This window comes from Eublepharis macularius, chromosome 18, assembly GCF_028583425.1.
Source record: "Eublepharis macularius isolate TG4126 chromosome 18, MPM_Emac_v1.0, whole genome shotgun sequence".
Lineage (NCBI taxonomy): Eukaryota > Metazoa > Chordata > Lepidosauria > Squamata > Eublepharidae > Eublepharis > Eublepharis macularius.
Window position 1 is genome coordinate 24,111,295 of NC_072807.1, and position 16,614 is coordinate 24,127,908.

General features: G+C 46.9%; 1 protein-coding gene across 3 annotated transcripts in view; it reads left to right on the plus strand.

Moving 5' to 3' along the window:
- FANCI (FA complementation group I) overlaps positions 1-16,614 on the plus strand; it is a 32,028-nt gene that overhangs the window by 14,832 nt on the left and 582 nt on the right. Inside the window, exons 18-37 of one of the 3 annotated variants that reach the window (XM_055002374.1) lie at positions 513-635; positions 1,358-1,426; positions 2,637-2,738; positions 4,533-4,721; positions 4,986-5,107; positions 5,843-6,007; positions 6,301-6,480; positions 8,079-8,245; positions 8,905-8,987; positions 9,444-9,560; positions 11,574-11,625; positions 12,371-12,498; positions 12,631-12,699; positions 12,791-12,881; positions 13,461-13,645; positions 14,085-14,141; positions 14,263-14,322; positions 15,228-15,302; positions 16,062-16,157; positions 16,231-16,347. In XM_055002374.1, the coding sequence (XP_054858349.1) occupies positions 513-635; positions 1,358-1,426; positions 2,637-2,738; positions 4,533-4,721; positions 4,986-5,107; positions 5,843-6,007; positions 6,301-6,480; positions 8,079-8,245; positions 8,905-8,987; positions 9,444-9,560; positions 11,574-11,625; positions 12,371-12,498; positions 12,631-12,699; positions 12,791-12,881; positions 13,461-13,645; positions 14,085-14,141; positions 14,263-14,322; positions 15,228-15,302; positions 16,062-16,157; positions 16,231-16,347 (2,247 nt within the window). Of the gene's footprint in view, positions 1-512; positions 636-1,357; positions 1,427-2,636; positions 2,739-4,532; positions 4,722-4,985; positions 5,108-5,842; positions 6,008-6,300; positions 6,481-8,078; positions 8,246-8,904; positions 8,988-9,443; positions 9,561-11,573; positions 11,626-12,370; positions 12,499-12,630; positions 12,700-12,790; positions 12,882-13,460; positions 13,646-14,084; positions 14,142-14,262; positions 14,323-15,227; positions 15,303-16,061; positions 16,158-16,230; positions 16,348-16,614 lie in introns of those variants that run through there. The other 2 variants (XM_055002373.1, XR_008598497.1) reach the window with 2 other exon arrangements.

Sequence of the window (16,614 nt, forward strand, 5' to 3'; positions counted from 1 at the left end):
GACCCCGGAGAGCCGCTGCCCGTCTGAATTCACAATAATAACGTTGATGGCTGAAGGGTCTGATTCAGCGTAAAGCATCCTCACAGATATGTGCAGTCCGTTTGTGGGACTTGCTGCTACCACATGAAGTGCGGAGGGCCACCATTTTAGCTGGCTGTTAAAAAAGATGAGGGAGATTCGTGGAGGGTGCCAATGGCTATAGGCTCAATGTGACCTCCATGTATATAGGCGACTCATCTCTGAATGCTAGGTGCTGGGGGACAAAGAATTGGAGGAGGTCACCACTTCTGTGCGCTCTGTGGCTCCAGAGGCAAGTGGTGGAAAAAGCTGCGAGAGGGAGTGAGAAAACAATTCTGCAAATACATAATGATATAATGGGTGGGTGCTCACTTAAAAGGAAGGTTTGCTGCCTTCACGTTAGGTTTGCTTCCGAGGCAGGCATGTCTAGGTCTTCTTTTTTTAGTTAGGGCAAGCGAGAGCAAACGTGCTTGACCCCCGGTGTTGCTGTGCAGGTGCAGGTGGATGTTCACGCCCGGTATAACTCAGCGGCTAATGAGGCCTTCTGCCTCGAAATCCTAGGCAGCCTGAGGCGATGCTTAAGTCAGCAGGCGGATGTCAGGCTCATGCTGTACGAGGTGAGGATTCCTCCTCTGTCCTTCCGTGTGATCGCTGTTACACAGACATACCTGTCTTTGCTGTGTCTCCTGGTGGTGCGAGCTGCGAGATGGACTAACTTGGTTTTATGGGTCAGTGTTTTGTTTGTTATGTTGTGCAGCTCTGTTCTTAGTCCCCACCTCTCTTTGTGTTGGTGTGATCTGTGATTAGGATCTCCCGCTATTTTAAATAGGTCAGAGTTGGGGGAGGTGAGTCTAAGCAGGGCTAGAGTGCTGGGGGAGGTGGGGTTGAACCGGAGGGAAGGGGGCAAGGAACACCCTTTCCCCTGTGGTGCTTCGCACCTTTAAATGCTCCCTCCACACTGAGGCTGTTTCTCTTTGGAGAAAAACACACTTGGACCAATATGGTACCCATTTCCCCCAAGAGATCAAATAGGGAAAGTAATTTAAGTTGCCACAGGGAAGATTAAACCCTCATCCTTCTTCCCTGTGGCCCTGATTAGATTTTCCCAGTTCTCTGAGTTGTGCACAAACGCAGCATTGATCATGCTAGAAATGTGGAAAATTCATCCCGTGGGCCTTCCACATCACGTCTCTAGTTTGATGTAGGGGGACTGGTTGCCCAGGAGAGGGGCGTGTCTGACTCCTGTGGACTGAGTGCAGAGAGAAAAATAAATTATCTGAAGCAGCAGTTGATTAATTTGTTTTTAAAATGCTGATTTTGTACTTCTCTATTCTGTCAGGGTTTTTACGATGTCCTGCGTAGGAATTCCCAGCTGAGCAGTTCTGTCCTGGAGACACTGCTCTCTCAGGTAAGAGATGCTATATTAGGCTCAGACACCAGTATCCGGAAAGACTAATACATACGGCGCTGCATTAACTTTTGCACTGCTATATATTTGCTAGTTTTTAAGATGTCACAGAACTCTGTGTCGGCGGTAGCAAAAGTAACAAACACGCATTCCCCTCTGGAATAGAGGGAGATGTTGTTTACAGGCAGGTGGCGAGAAAAAGACATACAGCTGCTTCGAACCTCAGCTGTCTCTTTTTAATTACTGATGCCTCTGCTGCTAGTTTAGTTGTAATTCAGTATTTGAAAGTGCGCAGCCTTCGGTCTGGCCTCTGCCTCAAAGCACTTTGCAGTCCAAAGTAGGTTTTAGTGGCAAGAGAGAGCTGAAATAAAAAGGAAAACCAGATGGAAGAGGGGGTGACTAAAGCCGTGTCCAGTAATGCAGCCCCCTAAACAAGGGATGGATCTTTCATTCTCAGTTCAAATTAGCTGCGGACGCATAGTGGTTAGTGTGTCACACTACATTCTGGGAGACACAGGTTCAAACTCCAGTTTGCAATGGTAGGTAGGTAGGTAAATTTATTGCATATGGCCATTGGCCTTTACAAAACAGAACATATATACAAATTATAACCATAAAATTTAAAAAGAATTCTAAAATATCAGACAGCATTATAATTATTCAAAACACAAACTAGACCTGGATTTATTGCTCAGACTGATGAGATGTTTTCTTAGAAACCACACTTGCTCTTGTCTTTTCTAGCAGCCAAGGCAAAAAGTGCCACTTTGTAGGATACAGAGGCATCTACGTCAGATAACATGTAGACTAATTTATCGGAGTCAGAGAAGGAGTGTATGTTACTTAGGGCCTTGGTCAGGAATTTCTTTCTGGGTTCCGTATACAAAGGACAAGACAGAACACAGCGAAGAAGGTCCTCTACTGATTTACCGCATGAACAAATGCGTTGCTCTTTTAGTTTGCAGTGGAGACTCGCCGGGTGACCTTGGCACAGTCACACCTTCTTAGCCTTACCTACTTCACAGGGCTGTTGTGATGATCAAATGGAGGAGTGGAGAATGTTATGAGCCACTTTGGGGGCCCCATTGGGGAGAAAAATGGAATATAAAGGAAGTAAATAAATAATTTCATTTCCTTCTCTATCGCCTGGCAGTAAAATGGGTTAATAGTTTCCTGTTATGAAATCCTAACTGTCTATTCCCTGTGGCAGATAAAACAGTATTATGAACCTGAACCGGACCTGTTGCCCCCATTAAAACTAGAGGGCTGCATCTTGGCTCAGCGAGACCAAATCTTCCTGCAAGAACCTCTGGTAAGAGTCGTGGATGAGTGATGCAACAGCAGGTTGTGGCTGTATGTAGCACTTCAAGCATTCAGAGGAACTTGCACACATTCGTTGTAAGGACTATAAAAGGGGTAATCCTGCAGAGTAGGCCAATGTTATTGTCCCCATACTGCGGAGGCTGCTGCAAAAAGGGCTTCTTAGTTGCTCACTCTTTGCACCAGTTCTAAGCATATTTTCCACTCTCCTGGCCTCTGGGTTTATTTTGGGGTTGAACCGCACACCTTAGACTACTCTCTCTTTTTTTCCCCTGTAGCAAGCAAAATGTTTATTGTTGTAGCCATGGGCCATAAGAGCCAGTTTGGTGTAGTGGTTAAGAACGCAGGACTCTAATCTGCAGAGCTGGGTTTGATTCCCCGGTCCTCCACTTGGAGCCAGCTGGGTGACCTGGGGTCAGTCACAGCTTCTCGGAGCTCTCTCAGCTCCACCCACCTCACAGGGTGTTTTGTTGTGGGGATAATAATGGCATACTTTGTAACCCGCTCTGAGTGGGTGTTAAGTTGTCCTGAAGGGCAGTATATAAATCGAATGTTATTATCCTAACCCCATAGTACAGTTCATTTCAGTACAAGTTAGGCAGTCCATCACAACAAGATACAAGTTAGTAGAATTTAAAATATCTGTACAAATAAGTGGTACAATAAAACCCTGGAGTAAAATATATTTATAAATAATTTAGCTAAAATTCTTGTAGAAACTAAAAATCGTATAGGGGCAGCCGGGATTAGTCTCTTATGTTTGTTGATAGAAAGATAAAAGGAAAATGCCAGCATATTTCTAGGCAAACCAACCCCTTTTTATCTCATCAGCTCATCATCCATGTATGATGATGACATATTAATCCTTTTGACCCTTTGCAGTAATTGTCATCTTAATATTTTTTTTGCTTCTTCTGATAATGTTACTGAGACCCCTGGTTCTCAAGTAACCTATAAAACTATGGATTTTTTTGTCTGGTGCATATCTTCAAAAAAGCCTTTTCTACTATGACTTGTGTGCCAAGGAACCCCTGCATGTGTCTGCCTTCCCTGTCTTTGCCCAGTGTTCTGGGGCATGTTCTAGGGTCCACACACATATTACATGCAGGAATTGGCCAAGCCTCGCCCCTGAGTCCGTGTGCCTTGGTACATATCCAAGACTCTTGCAGTTCCACGTTTTGGTGGAAGATTGGATTTGAAAGGCAAGCTGTGTTTCAGGAAAGCTCATCTGTAGTTACTTCTCCTTCCGGCATGCATCATAAAAGCTGCTTCCTCCTCCAAACCATGTGAAAACCAAAGGTCATTCCTTTTCTCAGATTATTTCAAATGAAAAGATTACTCACTTGTCGTCCTCTGTATATGTTTTTTGACTCACTGGAAAAGACAATAACGCTAGGACATGTGGAAGGCAGTAGGAAAAGAGGGAGATCCAAAATGAGATGAATTGACTCAATAAAGGAAGCCACAGCCTCCAGTTTGCAAGACCTGAGTAAGGCTGTCAGTGATAGGACGTTTGGGAGGTTGTTCATTCAGAGGGTCGCAGCAAGTCAGAAGCGACCTGATGGCACATAACCCACTACACTGAGGAGTGTGTAGGTTATGTGCCATCAGGTCGCTTCTGACTTGCTGAGCTATCTTTAGCAGATTTCTAGGCAGAAACTGGATCATAGTTGATCCTCTTGCTCCTTCACCTTCTACCTGCAGTATAAGGGCAGAATTGGACAATTCTGGTGAGTCAGAGGACACCTGAACAGTCCACATGACGGCCACGTCTCGCTTCCCTCAGGCTCACCTCCTCTGCTGCATCCACCACTGCCTGACCTGGTATAAGAACACTTTAGCCCTGCGCCGTCGGGTTGAAGAGGAGGACGAGGAGGAGGAGGAGGAAGAGGCCGGGTTCCAGCAAGAGCTGGGCGAGATGTTGGCGTCTATCACACGTCGAATGATCAAGAGTGAACTGGAAGATTTTGAACTGGTAATTTACGCGTGAGGAGGGAAGGTGGTCTGGTATAGCTCATCACCACCAAGGCACACTCTGCAGAGGAAGGCAATGGCAACCCCCCCCCCCCCTCTGCTACTCGATTGCCTCGAAAGCCTCTTGCTGGGTCACCATAGGTTGGTTGCGACTGGACAGCAACCTTGGCACGTGGGAATAGGGAAGGCGATGGAGCCACCCTCTTGTGGGGCACTTGGGGGAGGAGATATTAATTTCGTTGTTGTTGTTGTTGTTGTTGCTCAGGATAAGTCAGCAGATTTTTCTCAGTCTACTGGAGTGGGTGTGAAGAACAATATCTATGCTATTTTGGTGATGGGGGTCTGTGAAGTCTTGATCGAGTACAATTTTAGCACAGGGAACTTCAGGTACGGAATGAAAAAGTGTGGAGTACTTGTAGTTTTATGGTGGAAAAGCTGTGGGTTTTTTCCCTTCTTTCCATGTTTGATTTTTAGAATTTATTTATTTAGGGGGGGGGGTTGCCTTGTTTTTCACCCCACTGGGGGCTCAAAGCTACATTAATAATTTAGAGAAACAAAAACAACTAACATCGTTCATGAGCAGAAGCCGCCTGCAGAATTTATGCCACTAATTCTGTGCAAGAGAATATTACGGCTGTTTCAAGATGAGTGATGGGTGACAAAGGGTGACCCAATTGGGGGGACTCAAGCTGACAGTGGAGAGAAGAGGGATAGATTGACATGGATCTATCAACTATATATATTTTTTAATGTCGTCCTCAGGGCAGCATGTGTGCTTCTCCCTTTTGCATTTTATCCTCACAACAGCCCTGTGCGGTAGGTTGGCCTCTGACTAGCTAAATGTCATCGAGGTAGCTTTATGGCAGAATGGGGATTTCAGACCCTAGTACAACACTTTAGCCAATACCAATTTTAGTATTTTAGTATACGTGCTGCCGAAGCGAGCACAACACTTTAGCCAATACAACACACTGGCTCTCTTGAATGCACATCTGGGCATTACATTCCACTACTAACAACCCTTGGATAGGAAAACTGTAGCCTTTGAAAAATTGTCACATTCCAATCTCCCATCTTGTGGTTATGGAATTTTTCTTTTATTCGGTAATTGTGTTGTGGCAGCAAGAGCACGTCTGAAGATGTTCTGGGGCTGTTCAAGTGCTACTCCAGTCTTTGTGACATCCTGAAAGAGAAAGGCGGAAAGAGCAAGTCCCCGTCAGCAAATAAAATAGCCCGAAGCTTCCTTTCCATGGGCTTTGTCTCCACCTTGCTGACAAGTCTCTTCAGGTAAGGATTTCTCCTTGGCTTGCTCCCAACATTCCCTACTTTGACTGGGAAAGCGGACCACAACTGAGGATGCAAATCTGAATCTGGTGCGGCGTGGAAATGTTTGTTCTGATAACTGGGGACCAGTATGGACAAGACTCCTTTTTGCATCCTGGGACTTTCCTCACTGCTGTTCAGGTAACTTCTCCAACAGATCTCCTACAATTGGCAAGAGTTTGTGTGTGTCTGTCTTTCCGTCATCTTATACCTCACACCCAGAAAGGACGAGCATTTATTTCCTTTTGACTTCTCAGGGACTGTTCCCAGAACCATGAGGAGAGCTTGGCTGTCCTGCGTGCCAGCAACGAGTTCATGCGCTTTGCTGTCAGCGTGGCATTGCAGAAGGTGCAGCAGCTGGAGGAGACGGGGCAGACGGACGGGCCCGATGGGCAGAACCAAGAGAAAACGTTCCAGAACCTTTGCAAAATCACTCGGTAAGTGGCCCTGCGCTGTCTCGGGGTTTTCAGTCTGGTGTGGGTAAAGCAGTGATTTCGAACCTTTCCGGACCCTAAGCCCACCCAGAAACGGTAGCGTCAGACCCAGAGAACCGCAAGCCCTGTGGCCTCACTGTCATGTGACGGGAAGAGGGAGAGCTGGCATTGGGACTTCACGAGTGCAAGGCCAGGACTGTGGGCAACCAGGGAGAGTCTGGGTCGTGAAGCATTCCTTTCCTCTGCTGCAACTTTCAGCATGGGGGCCAGGAGAGAGGAAGGAGTATGGTTGCCAACTCCGGGGTGGGAAATTCCTGGAGATTTAGAGGGCAGGTCTTGGAGAGTGTGAGAGTTTAAGGAGGGGAGGGAGCTCAGTGGGTAGTGCTGTAGATTCCATCCTTCAAAGCAGCCATTTTCTTCTGGGGAACCGATTTCTGCTGGCTAGAGATCAGTTGTAATTCTGGGAGATCTCCGGGTCCCTCCTGAAGATTGGCATCCGTAGACAGGAGACGTATTACCCTTGCTGTCTACACAGGTGCCTAAGCAGGCCCTTCCGAAAAGGCAACACCCCCCCAAGGCAGTTCTCTAGCAGGGTGTGACCCACCTACGGGTCCTGTCCTGTGAGCTGAAGATCTCTGTGGCAGAGCATGCTTCCGAAATACGGCTGCACTCTGATATCGTGATGGAATTGTGGTTTGTGCAACAAACTGGTTCGCCTGCCAGGCTAAGGAATTCAGGTTGTGCCACTCGTGGCCGAGGAAGTCCGCGTGGCAGGGAAGGGCTCCTGCCGCGGGACAGCCCTGCAGGCTTCACGACTGACCGACTCAAGTTCAGAGGGCTGGCCGTGTTAGTCCTCTGCAGCAAAACCAGCAGAGGGCCGTGCAGCGTTGTCAAGGCAAGCGTCGATGTATTCGCCAGAGTCTGGGGTGCCACAAGGCACCTGGCTTTTTATGCTAAGCAGAGCGCAGCTCATGAGCCACGCACGGGACTTGCTGTGCCTCCTGCTGCCTACGTGGAGAGTGCAGGAGGCCAGAAACTGCAAACCAGGAAGCTGTGCTTCCTCCAAGCGGGTCACAAGACATGACCAGGGGTCTGCGTTCAGCTGGATAGGGATCAAGTTGTGCAGGCCTGCTGTAGGGGCACGAAGCGAGGAGGTGAAGGGGAGCAGGACGAGGGCACGTTGGGACCGGGCCCACAGAACTCGTGGCGCCTCAATGGAGGCTAGAGTTAGGATTACACTTTACATTGGCCTCAACAGAGGTGACACCATGCTAGCTGTCCTGAAGCTGTGCAGTCCCCAGGCAGGCAGAAAGAACAGCTTTGGCAAGACCCATGTGAGTGGCCATGCTCTGCTTCTGCTGCCCTACTTTAGATGCGTTAAGCAGAACGAATGCACGAGAGCGCAACTTGCAAGAGGCTTGAATCGTAGCTCCTCTACCACCTATTCACATGCGCGCAGAGAGAGAAAGTGTGAGCCCAGTTCATGAGTGCTGGATGTGTGGTTTGTTCAGAGGGCCATGCTGGTTCCGAGTCTTCGCTCTGGGCCATCGAGTGTACTGGAGCGCCCAGCCCCATCTCCTTCCCTCTCTCCCCTCATATAGAGTCCTACTCTGGAGATATACCTCAATCCCAACTGCTGCTGAGGAATCAGGGAAGAAGGAGAAAGGCAAGAACATCTCGTTGCTGTGCTTAGAGGGATTGCTGCGGATCTTCAACACGGTGCAACATCGGTACCAGCCCAAACTCCCCCAATTTCTGCAGGCCTTGGGTAAGGCTTTTGTGCCCGTTTTTCTTCTGGAGTGTCTCCCAGGGAACTGAGAGGGTGGCCAGAGGGCTTGTTCTCAGAACCCCACCCAAGCAGAGGGCCAGCCTCAGATCATTCACTGCTGGATGTTCCAGAGAAGCATTTTATGGTGTTAGGTATCATTTTCCTAGCAAGAGGCAGGAAAAGCCTGCAAGTGAGTGACTGTTGGTGGTAAATACTAATAATAAGCCTCTGCCAGTCCAACCACCAGAGCCAGGGCAGGACCTAGCTCCTTGTTGTGAGAGCCAAGCAGGGAAGAGAGTGGTCCTTTGGGCTGGGACAAGAGGTTAAAACATTCACTTAGTAAAATGGGGAATGGGGAGGGGAGGCGGAAGGAATAGCTTGTGTGTGTTCTTAAGTGTTGTGTAAGGCACTATAGTTGAACACCAGGATATAAAATAAATATGCCTGAGAGCCTCATACTGCAAAGCTGGCTCTACGTGACACTCCCAAAGCCCTAGCACAGCCTAAAAGGTGTCCATTACTTTTCAAAGTTTGTTTATTAAAACATTTATATTCCACCTATCCTTGAGGCTCAAGGCAGCAAGTATAGGTATGAGTGTGCCTTTTGTTCACTATATAGTGAATCCTCTCTGGTGCTGTCCTTTCATTCTCCCTGGCAGATCAAACCAACGAAGATGGAGAAGAAGAGGCAGTGGATGTTAATGTTACCGAAAAGGCAGCGTTCCTGATCCGACAGTTTCAGGTGAGCAAGGGAAAAGCTGTCTTGCTGCCAAACAGCAAGTGCCTCTTTATGAAGCGGATAGTGTGGCTTTTAATGTTGGTTGAAAGTTTGTAAATAGTTCTTAGTATATTTACGGCTATCTTTGCATTTTGGAGTCTCTTTGAGAAAGGCGGACTAGAAACAAAGGAATACATGAATAGGGCAAATGGAAGAATGGATGTGCTGACCTTTCCAGAGTGTCTTTTGCTCACTAGGGAAAGGGGGAAGCAGTTCAAAATTAAATTTAAACAGTTGCAATTTAACGAACGGTTAACAGAGCATTTTCAAAAACAGCATTGGAATTCTGGAACATCCACGTTACGTAGTTCTCCATTCCCCGGTCTACTCAGGCCAAGAAATGCGTGGTTTATCCTTCTCTGATCGTGTCTCCAGCTGGCTTGCGTCTACTAATGTCCATCCTTCTTTTCTCCCTGCCAGAGGTCACTTGTGAATCAGATCAGCCACGCTGAGGACGACTTCAATAGCAAGGAAGCTCTTTTGCTGATCTCTGTTCTTACCTCCCTTTCCAAGCTCCTGGAGCCCTCCTCCCCACAGGTATGGGTGGCAGCTGCTAACAATTGTGCGGGGGGCAGAGAGGGCCCTGAAGTTAGCATCCTGATGATATGCTCGCATTTACTTCGGCATTTTATACACTTGCTTTCTTAAAATCCAGGGCATCTTACCAACATTGAAAACAATATGCAAACATGAAAATGCTAATAAAATATTTTTTATAAATGCAGACACAGTGCAAGGGCAGTAACCAAACCAAGGGAGAACTCTTGTTGTAATAAGTAAATATAGTTGTGGGTTCACCATGAAACGGTATAGAATTGTTTTTATTCAATAGAACTTTATAACAGGATGATTTTTTTACAAGATCAGTTAAAAGCCACTCCCTGTGAAAATTTAGACAGAATCATCCTCTTCAAACTACCCTGGCATTGAGTTCGGTGGGCTCTTGACACTCTCTTGCCTTGGCCAGACAAACAGGTGAAACTGTCAGAAATCTGTGTTGGTTGGACCTCAATACAGCTTATATATGTCCACTGAAGAATCTTGATTCCTGATTACATTTTTTATATTGAGAGTTGTGTGTTCCCTCTCTCCCTTTCTGCACCCTTTTTATGGGCAGGGGAATTGCATAAAACTGTCTTTCACCTTTCAGAAACTCTTTTTTGACATCACCTTGTTTATCAAGGTAGTACCTGTCCTCCTGCGATGTTGCTCATGGGCTCTGCAGATGATTCTGGGGCACGTTTTAGGGAATATACAAAGTTCATGTGGACTATCGGCAGATTCTCTTGGACTCATCCGGTTTAGTGTTGGAGCTGTGATAGTTACTGGTGAGGTGGCTGCCTTTCAGAGAAGTTTATTGGCCGTGATTTATCTTCCTGTTGGAGGAACTCGGATAAAGCTTCTAAGAAGCCCCACTATTCTAGGGAAGAGTCTGAAAGCCACCGAGCCTGAATTTTTAAAAAATAGAGTTTGCTAAACAAGTGGCTTCAGAAGTGGTTGTTTGATTCTAAAGGATCACAGAAGCATCGGCACGCTTAAATGGCAATGTGGAACAGAGAGCCAGTTCCAGTATTCTGTTTAGCAAGCATCCAGCTGTTTCTGTAATGATTATGAATATGGCAAGGCTTTTTCTGAAAAGGCCATCTGTGCCAACCGGATATCCCAGGTAGGATCCAGACTTAAAATTGTCAGTTTCTTGTCACTTTCCCATTCCTGCTGCAGACCCCCTCAGGGTCCCCCAAGAGCATTTCATGAAACTCAGCAGACTGCAGTGGGAAGAGGGAGGCAGGAAAGTTCCATTCTACCATTGGGAAATTTACAGTGCAATCCTAAGCAGAGTTACTCGAGTCTAAGCCCACTGATTTCAATGGGCTTTGACTGGAGTAACTCTGCTTAGGATTGCACTGTTAGTCTGGATACAACCCCCTCTGTTCATAACTATTCTCTGAACTGAAAGTGCCTTTCCTGGATGTTTGTTGCTTATGGAATCTCATGAGTCCTACAGGCGCTATAGCATTGTTTTGAATTTTCTACCACTTTAACTGACAGCATCCCTCCAGAAGAATCCTGGGAATTGTAGTTTGATGTGGTGTTCTTTCTTAGAGATCCCTCCCCCATTCACAAACCTGCCAATTTCCAAGATTCTTTGAGAAGACAATGTTTGTTAATCATTTTAAGTGTGCATTATGACTATGCTTTGGGGTGAAATGTTTGTGCGTATACCCATTTGAAGTGAGCTGCCAGAACTGGTCTGTGCTTTGCAAGCACTCTGTGGCGTCCAGTGTCACAGCCTCAGCTTGGCAGCTGGTCCCCATGATCGGCTGCAACAGAAGAATTTTGCTATTCTGCCACGGATCTGTTTCAGCCAGCCACCACGTGTAACAAGCCCATGGTCTTACCTGTCAACTGAGTTCTCTTTTTTAGCTTTTAATGAAGGGCCATCTAATTCTGGCCTTTCAAACCAAATTTTGAAAGCTTACCCTCAAGGCAGCTTACAACAACCAATAACATTTTTGTGACTGATTAAATCTCTCTCTGTCTTTGATACAGTATGTGCAGTTGTTATCTTGGACAGTCAAGATCTGCAAGGAAACCAGCCTGGGTAAGATTTGGACTCGATTCTCCTGCCTTTTGGGGACACCCAAAGAAATCTAGTCTGTGGGTTGTTGAAATTGGTGGAGGAAAGGGCTGAAGAGTAGTGGAGGCCCTAAATGTTTTGATGCGCATTTGCATTTATTTATATTCTGTTCCCCTCCCCATGAGGACTCAAAGCAGCTTAGAACATCATTCCCCCCCACCCCCCCACCCCGGCACCTCCCATCTTCACAGCAATCCTGTGAGGTAGGGTAAGTTGAGAGAAGATGACTGGACTGACCCAAGGTTACCCAGTGAGTTTCCATGGCTGAGTGGAGATTTGAACTTGGGTTTCCTCAATCCTAGTCTGACACTCTATCTATTATACCACACTAGCTCTTGGTAGATATTCCCCTCCTCTTTCTTTTCAAAGCCAGCTAGTTGGTATTTACCGTTATAATTTGGCGATCCATAGTGTCAAACCATATTTGCATCAGAGCTTGGAAACAGTGGTTTGGGTTACCTGTTGTCATCAGAAGAACTGGAATGGATTCTTACTGAGGAGAATTGCCTCCAAAACAAGAAAAGAGGGGAGAGGGATTTGCATGAGAGAGCAGGAATACATGATTCTGCAGGGCTAACCATCGTTTGTGGGGCAGGCAGCATATTATCTGTATTAGACCCATTAGAGGCTTGCCTGGCCATGGGTTGGGCTCTGTTGAGCTGTCCTCCATAAGTTTTCAAAATTTTCTGATTGCTTCCTCTCCCAACAGAAGATGCCCCTTGCTGCAGAGGGCTGCTCACCCTTCTCTTCCATCTGCATACTCTCATCAAGAGCCCTGTTAGCATATTGCGTGAGCTTGCCCAGGATATCCATGCTCAGCTTGGGGACATAGACCAGGTGAGGGGGGGGGGCGTAGCATGACCTTTCAGACTCAGCTCAGCCTCTGTGCTGTGGATTCCTCCACTGTGTGCACCAGGAAAACCTCCTGCTCCCATATAAGTCGGTCTCTCTTTCTCTCTATCCTCACAGGATCTTGAAGTAGAGCACCAATCCCACTTTGCAGTTGTGAACACCAAGACAGCAGCTCCTACAGCTTGTGTGAGTTGGGTTGTGCAAAGGCTGTCACTCCAAGAGGGTTCCTCTGAACTGTTCCCAAAAGCATCCTCTGCCCTTCTCTTTTCTGTCTTAGTTGCTCGTTCTGGGCCAAGCAGAGAAGGTCCTCGAAGAGGTGGATTGGTTGATCAATAAGATGAAAAGCCATTTGGGGTCTGAGGCAGCAGGTAAATGTGGGGAAAGAGGAACAGTTGAACCATTAAGGAACCTATGACAGGCTGACCTGGCTTCTAGCATGGTGGAACCAGCTTCCCTAGCTCTGAGATGGCGTATTAATGGCCATTGTTGGTTGGATGAAGAGTGTGCTCTCTCTTGCTCTCTCTCTGTTCAATGGGGCCGCAAGGAGTCCTTGCTTTACTTTGTAAACCATTGCTTTGTAATGGTTTCTCCTGGCTTCCACTTCCTGCAGCTACCTGCCTTGCACTGACCCAGAGTCTTGCATAGGTCTTTCTGTCTTGCAGTTCATGCTCTCTGCTGCTGTGCAGCCGCCACCCCCCCCCCTTGATTTTAGCAGGAAGCTTGCACCTGTGTCCCTTGAGGAGAAGGCAGATCTCCTGAGCAAGTGGGAGGCTAAGTAGGCTAGCTTAGGCCCTGCCCTTCGACTCTGGGAGGTGCTGAAATTAGGACCTGTTTTATTCAGGCTGTCCTTTGTTGGCACATCTCCTTTTTTCTCTCCTGTGTTTGAGTATGGGAGGGGGTTATTCCAAGAGGTTATTCCAAGTTTGTCCTCTCTCTTTTTGGTAAAGAAGATGCTTCTCAAGCAGCCAATGCAGCCCATCCCCTGGAAAAGGCAGTCATTCTTCAGCTAGGAACTTTGCTGACCTCTTACCACGAGCTGGTACAAACGGCTTTGCCTGCAGGGAGCTGCGTGGATGCCTTGCTCAGGAGCGTCAGCAAGATGTACACAACTCTCACTTCCCTTATCAAATATGTGAGTGCTCTCAGCCTGGGCAAAGGAGGGTGGAGTGCGGAGATCTCATCCTCTACTTTCCCCTCGGCCCAAACTGGCCCACAAACTGGCGCTGGGCAGCTTAGTTCCAGGCAAGGCTGCATATATTTACACTTGAACCGTAAATGCTGTAATGTAGCTCATGAGGTTCTTGGAACGGCTTACCAAGAATTAAAAACCTCTTCCAGCAATAACACAATCAACCACCGAATGACTGGGAGTGAAAGCACACCAAACCAATATGCCCTATGCCACAGGGAGGCACCACAGCCAAGCTGGTCTGGGATCACATTAGATGGCAGTGCGGTATCAGGAGTAGGGCCTCTTCTGCTGGTCTTAAGACACTGGGGGTTACATGAGGAGGGCATCTGTGGCACAGGCTACTCTGACTCGTGTGCTCTCTCTTGTCTTGCTACCCTAGTATCTGCAAGCGTGCCGCAGCGCGAGTGGAGGAATTCCAGGGCGGCTGGAAAAGCTGGTGAGTGTGAGCAGTCTTGTATAGCCCCTCATGTGAACAGGGGCTCACTGAATATTTTTTATTATTACATGATGGTGGAAGGAAAGAAATGGTTGGAGTAACTTTTCCCCCCCTTCCTCAGGTTAGGCTTTCAGGTTCCCATTTGACCCCCCCGTGTTACGCTTTCATCACTTACGTACAGGTAAGGCTGAGCCTCTCATTTCCTGTTAAGTCAGACCAAACAAATGACATTTGCTTTTGAACCTCTTGGGTGGATGGCCATATGCTGCACTTGTGCCAAGCTTGGATCCAAAGTATAGGCCAGGGTTTTCTTTGGTGATTTGTTTTACATGTGTGGTGAGATCCAGGGTCAAATCCCTGCACAACTAGGGAAGCTTTCTGTGGCGTTGGGCCAGTCACTCACTCTCAGCCTAACATACCTCACAGGGTTGTTGTGAGGCGAAAGGGAGAAGGAGAAAAGGAGGGTATGAATATCTTTAAAAATAATAAAAATACTTTGCAATATGAAAGTAAAAATTTTGCACCTGCAGGGGGGCTCTGTGCAGCTGCTATTTACCTAAAGAACATGAATACCAGATCCGATTGTCGATCTTTCAGCATCTCACCCAAGGTTGATCTAACCAACTTTCCCACTCAACCTCACCCAGTTTTCTTCCTTATTACATCCCCCACCCGAAATAGCTTTGGGCTGCATAGGTTGCTTGAGCCCCAACATAGCCTTTTTCACTAGCAGAAAAACTGGTTGAATCCAATCCTTGCTTTTGACTGTAAGTATTGCAAGCACAGCTTCCGGTTGTGTTTATACTTTGCAGAAAGTTGCAATTACATGCAACCTAATACACCTTACAACATCATTCTTCCCTCTTCTATTTTGTCCTCACGACTACCTGTGAGATAGGCTAGGCTGAGGGAGTAGGCCTGGCCCAAGGTCCACCCAGTGAGTGTCTACAGCAGTGCAGGGATTCAAACCTGGGTCTCCCAGATCCTCATGTGGCATGCTGGGGTGATCTCCCCACTCCGGCTTCTCCTTTTCCCCGAGCACTGACCATTTCTCTCCATTCTTGTTGTCTCCTGCCTACCTTCCAGAGTGAAACCTCAATTGTAGAAGAAAAGAAAAAGAAGAAAAAGGACAGGATGACAGCAGAGGTGTCTGTAGTTATGGTGAGTGCGACTGCCTTCTCCCTGTTTTGGACTATCTTACAGGATGCAAGCAGGGATTCCCTCGGCCCCTTGATGAACTGATCCTCAGAAAAACAGGTTGTGGCTGTGCCTCCAGAGCCTGTGTTCCTCACACCCACCGCTCTGTGTGTAATGCCAACAGAAGCAGGGACCCTGTGGGATAGTCAGAAACAACAGGAACACAGCAACTACTCTTCACCCTCTTAACGATTTGCATAGCCAGCCGTTAAGACTGTTTGGTGTCAGTTCTGTGTTTCAGTGGTTTAAGTGAGTACAGAACTCATAAATAACATAAGAATCCACTTACTTAAGATGCCCCAAGGTTGCAGAGCACTGGCATGAAGAAAACTGCTATGTATTTTATCCTGCCCTAGTTTGTAGGAAAATTAAACCTCTGTCTGTGCTCTACCATTTCAGACTCAGATGGGTGTTTGCATAGAAAACACAGTTATTAGAGAACATACTGGTCTAGAACCATTTCCTCTACTACGGCAGGGGAAATGCAAAGAGAAACATTTCTGATGAAAGCCTCTTTTCTCCCCCTCCCTGCCCCCATCCAACCAGCAGAGGGTATCTTATAATGAATACCTGTAAGGTCTCTGGCATATGTAAATAATTTTTTACTGAAGAAGACGCTTAGCTTGCTGTTCTTAAGGTGAAAGTAGCTCCAAAGAGCCTTTGATTTTTACCTTTGTAGAAGTGTCCAACAGCCATCAGCTCTGACCACTTTTCTCCCCACAGGCCAAAGTGCTGCGGGAGACGAAACCAATTCCAAACTTGATTTTCGCCATAGAGCAGTATGAGAATTTCCTGATCCATCTCTCCAAAAAGTCAAAGGTAACATTCTGTTTGTGTGTGTAGTCTTTTTAGCATGCATTACAGACACTGACCATCCCTTTGGCTACCACAGGTCAACCTGATGCAGTACATGAAACTGAGCACCTCGAGAGACTTCCGCATCAACGTGTCTACCTTAGAGAATGCCCTGGAGGGACAGGATGCTGAAAACGAGCCGGACAACAACCAGGTCTGTACCCATTCTAAAAAGAGCACAATTTATGCAACACGTTTCTCCTGTCCTCCAGGGTGATGCCGTCATCACAAGGCTCATTTTCATGCCAACTTGAATTCAGCTGCAGCAGCACCTCTTACAATAGGATGTTTTGTGAGTGGCCTGCTTTAAACTAATTTTTGTTTCTTTTCAAACAACAAAGAAAGCAAAAACTACGTTTCTAATGTGTGGAACAAGTTATTTGAATGCTTGGTTTTAATAACACGGAAGTGTTCCAACAGT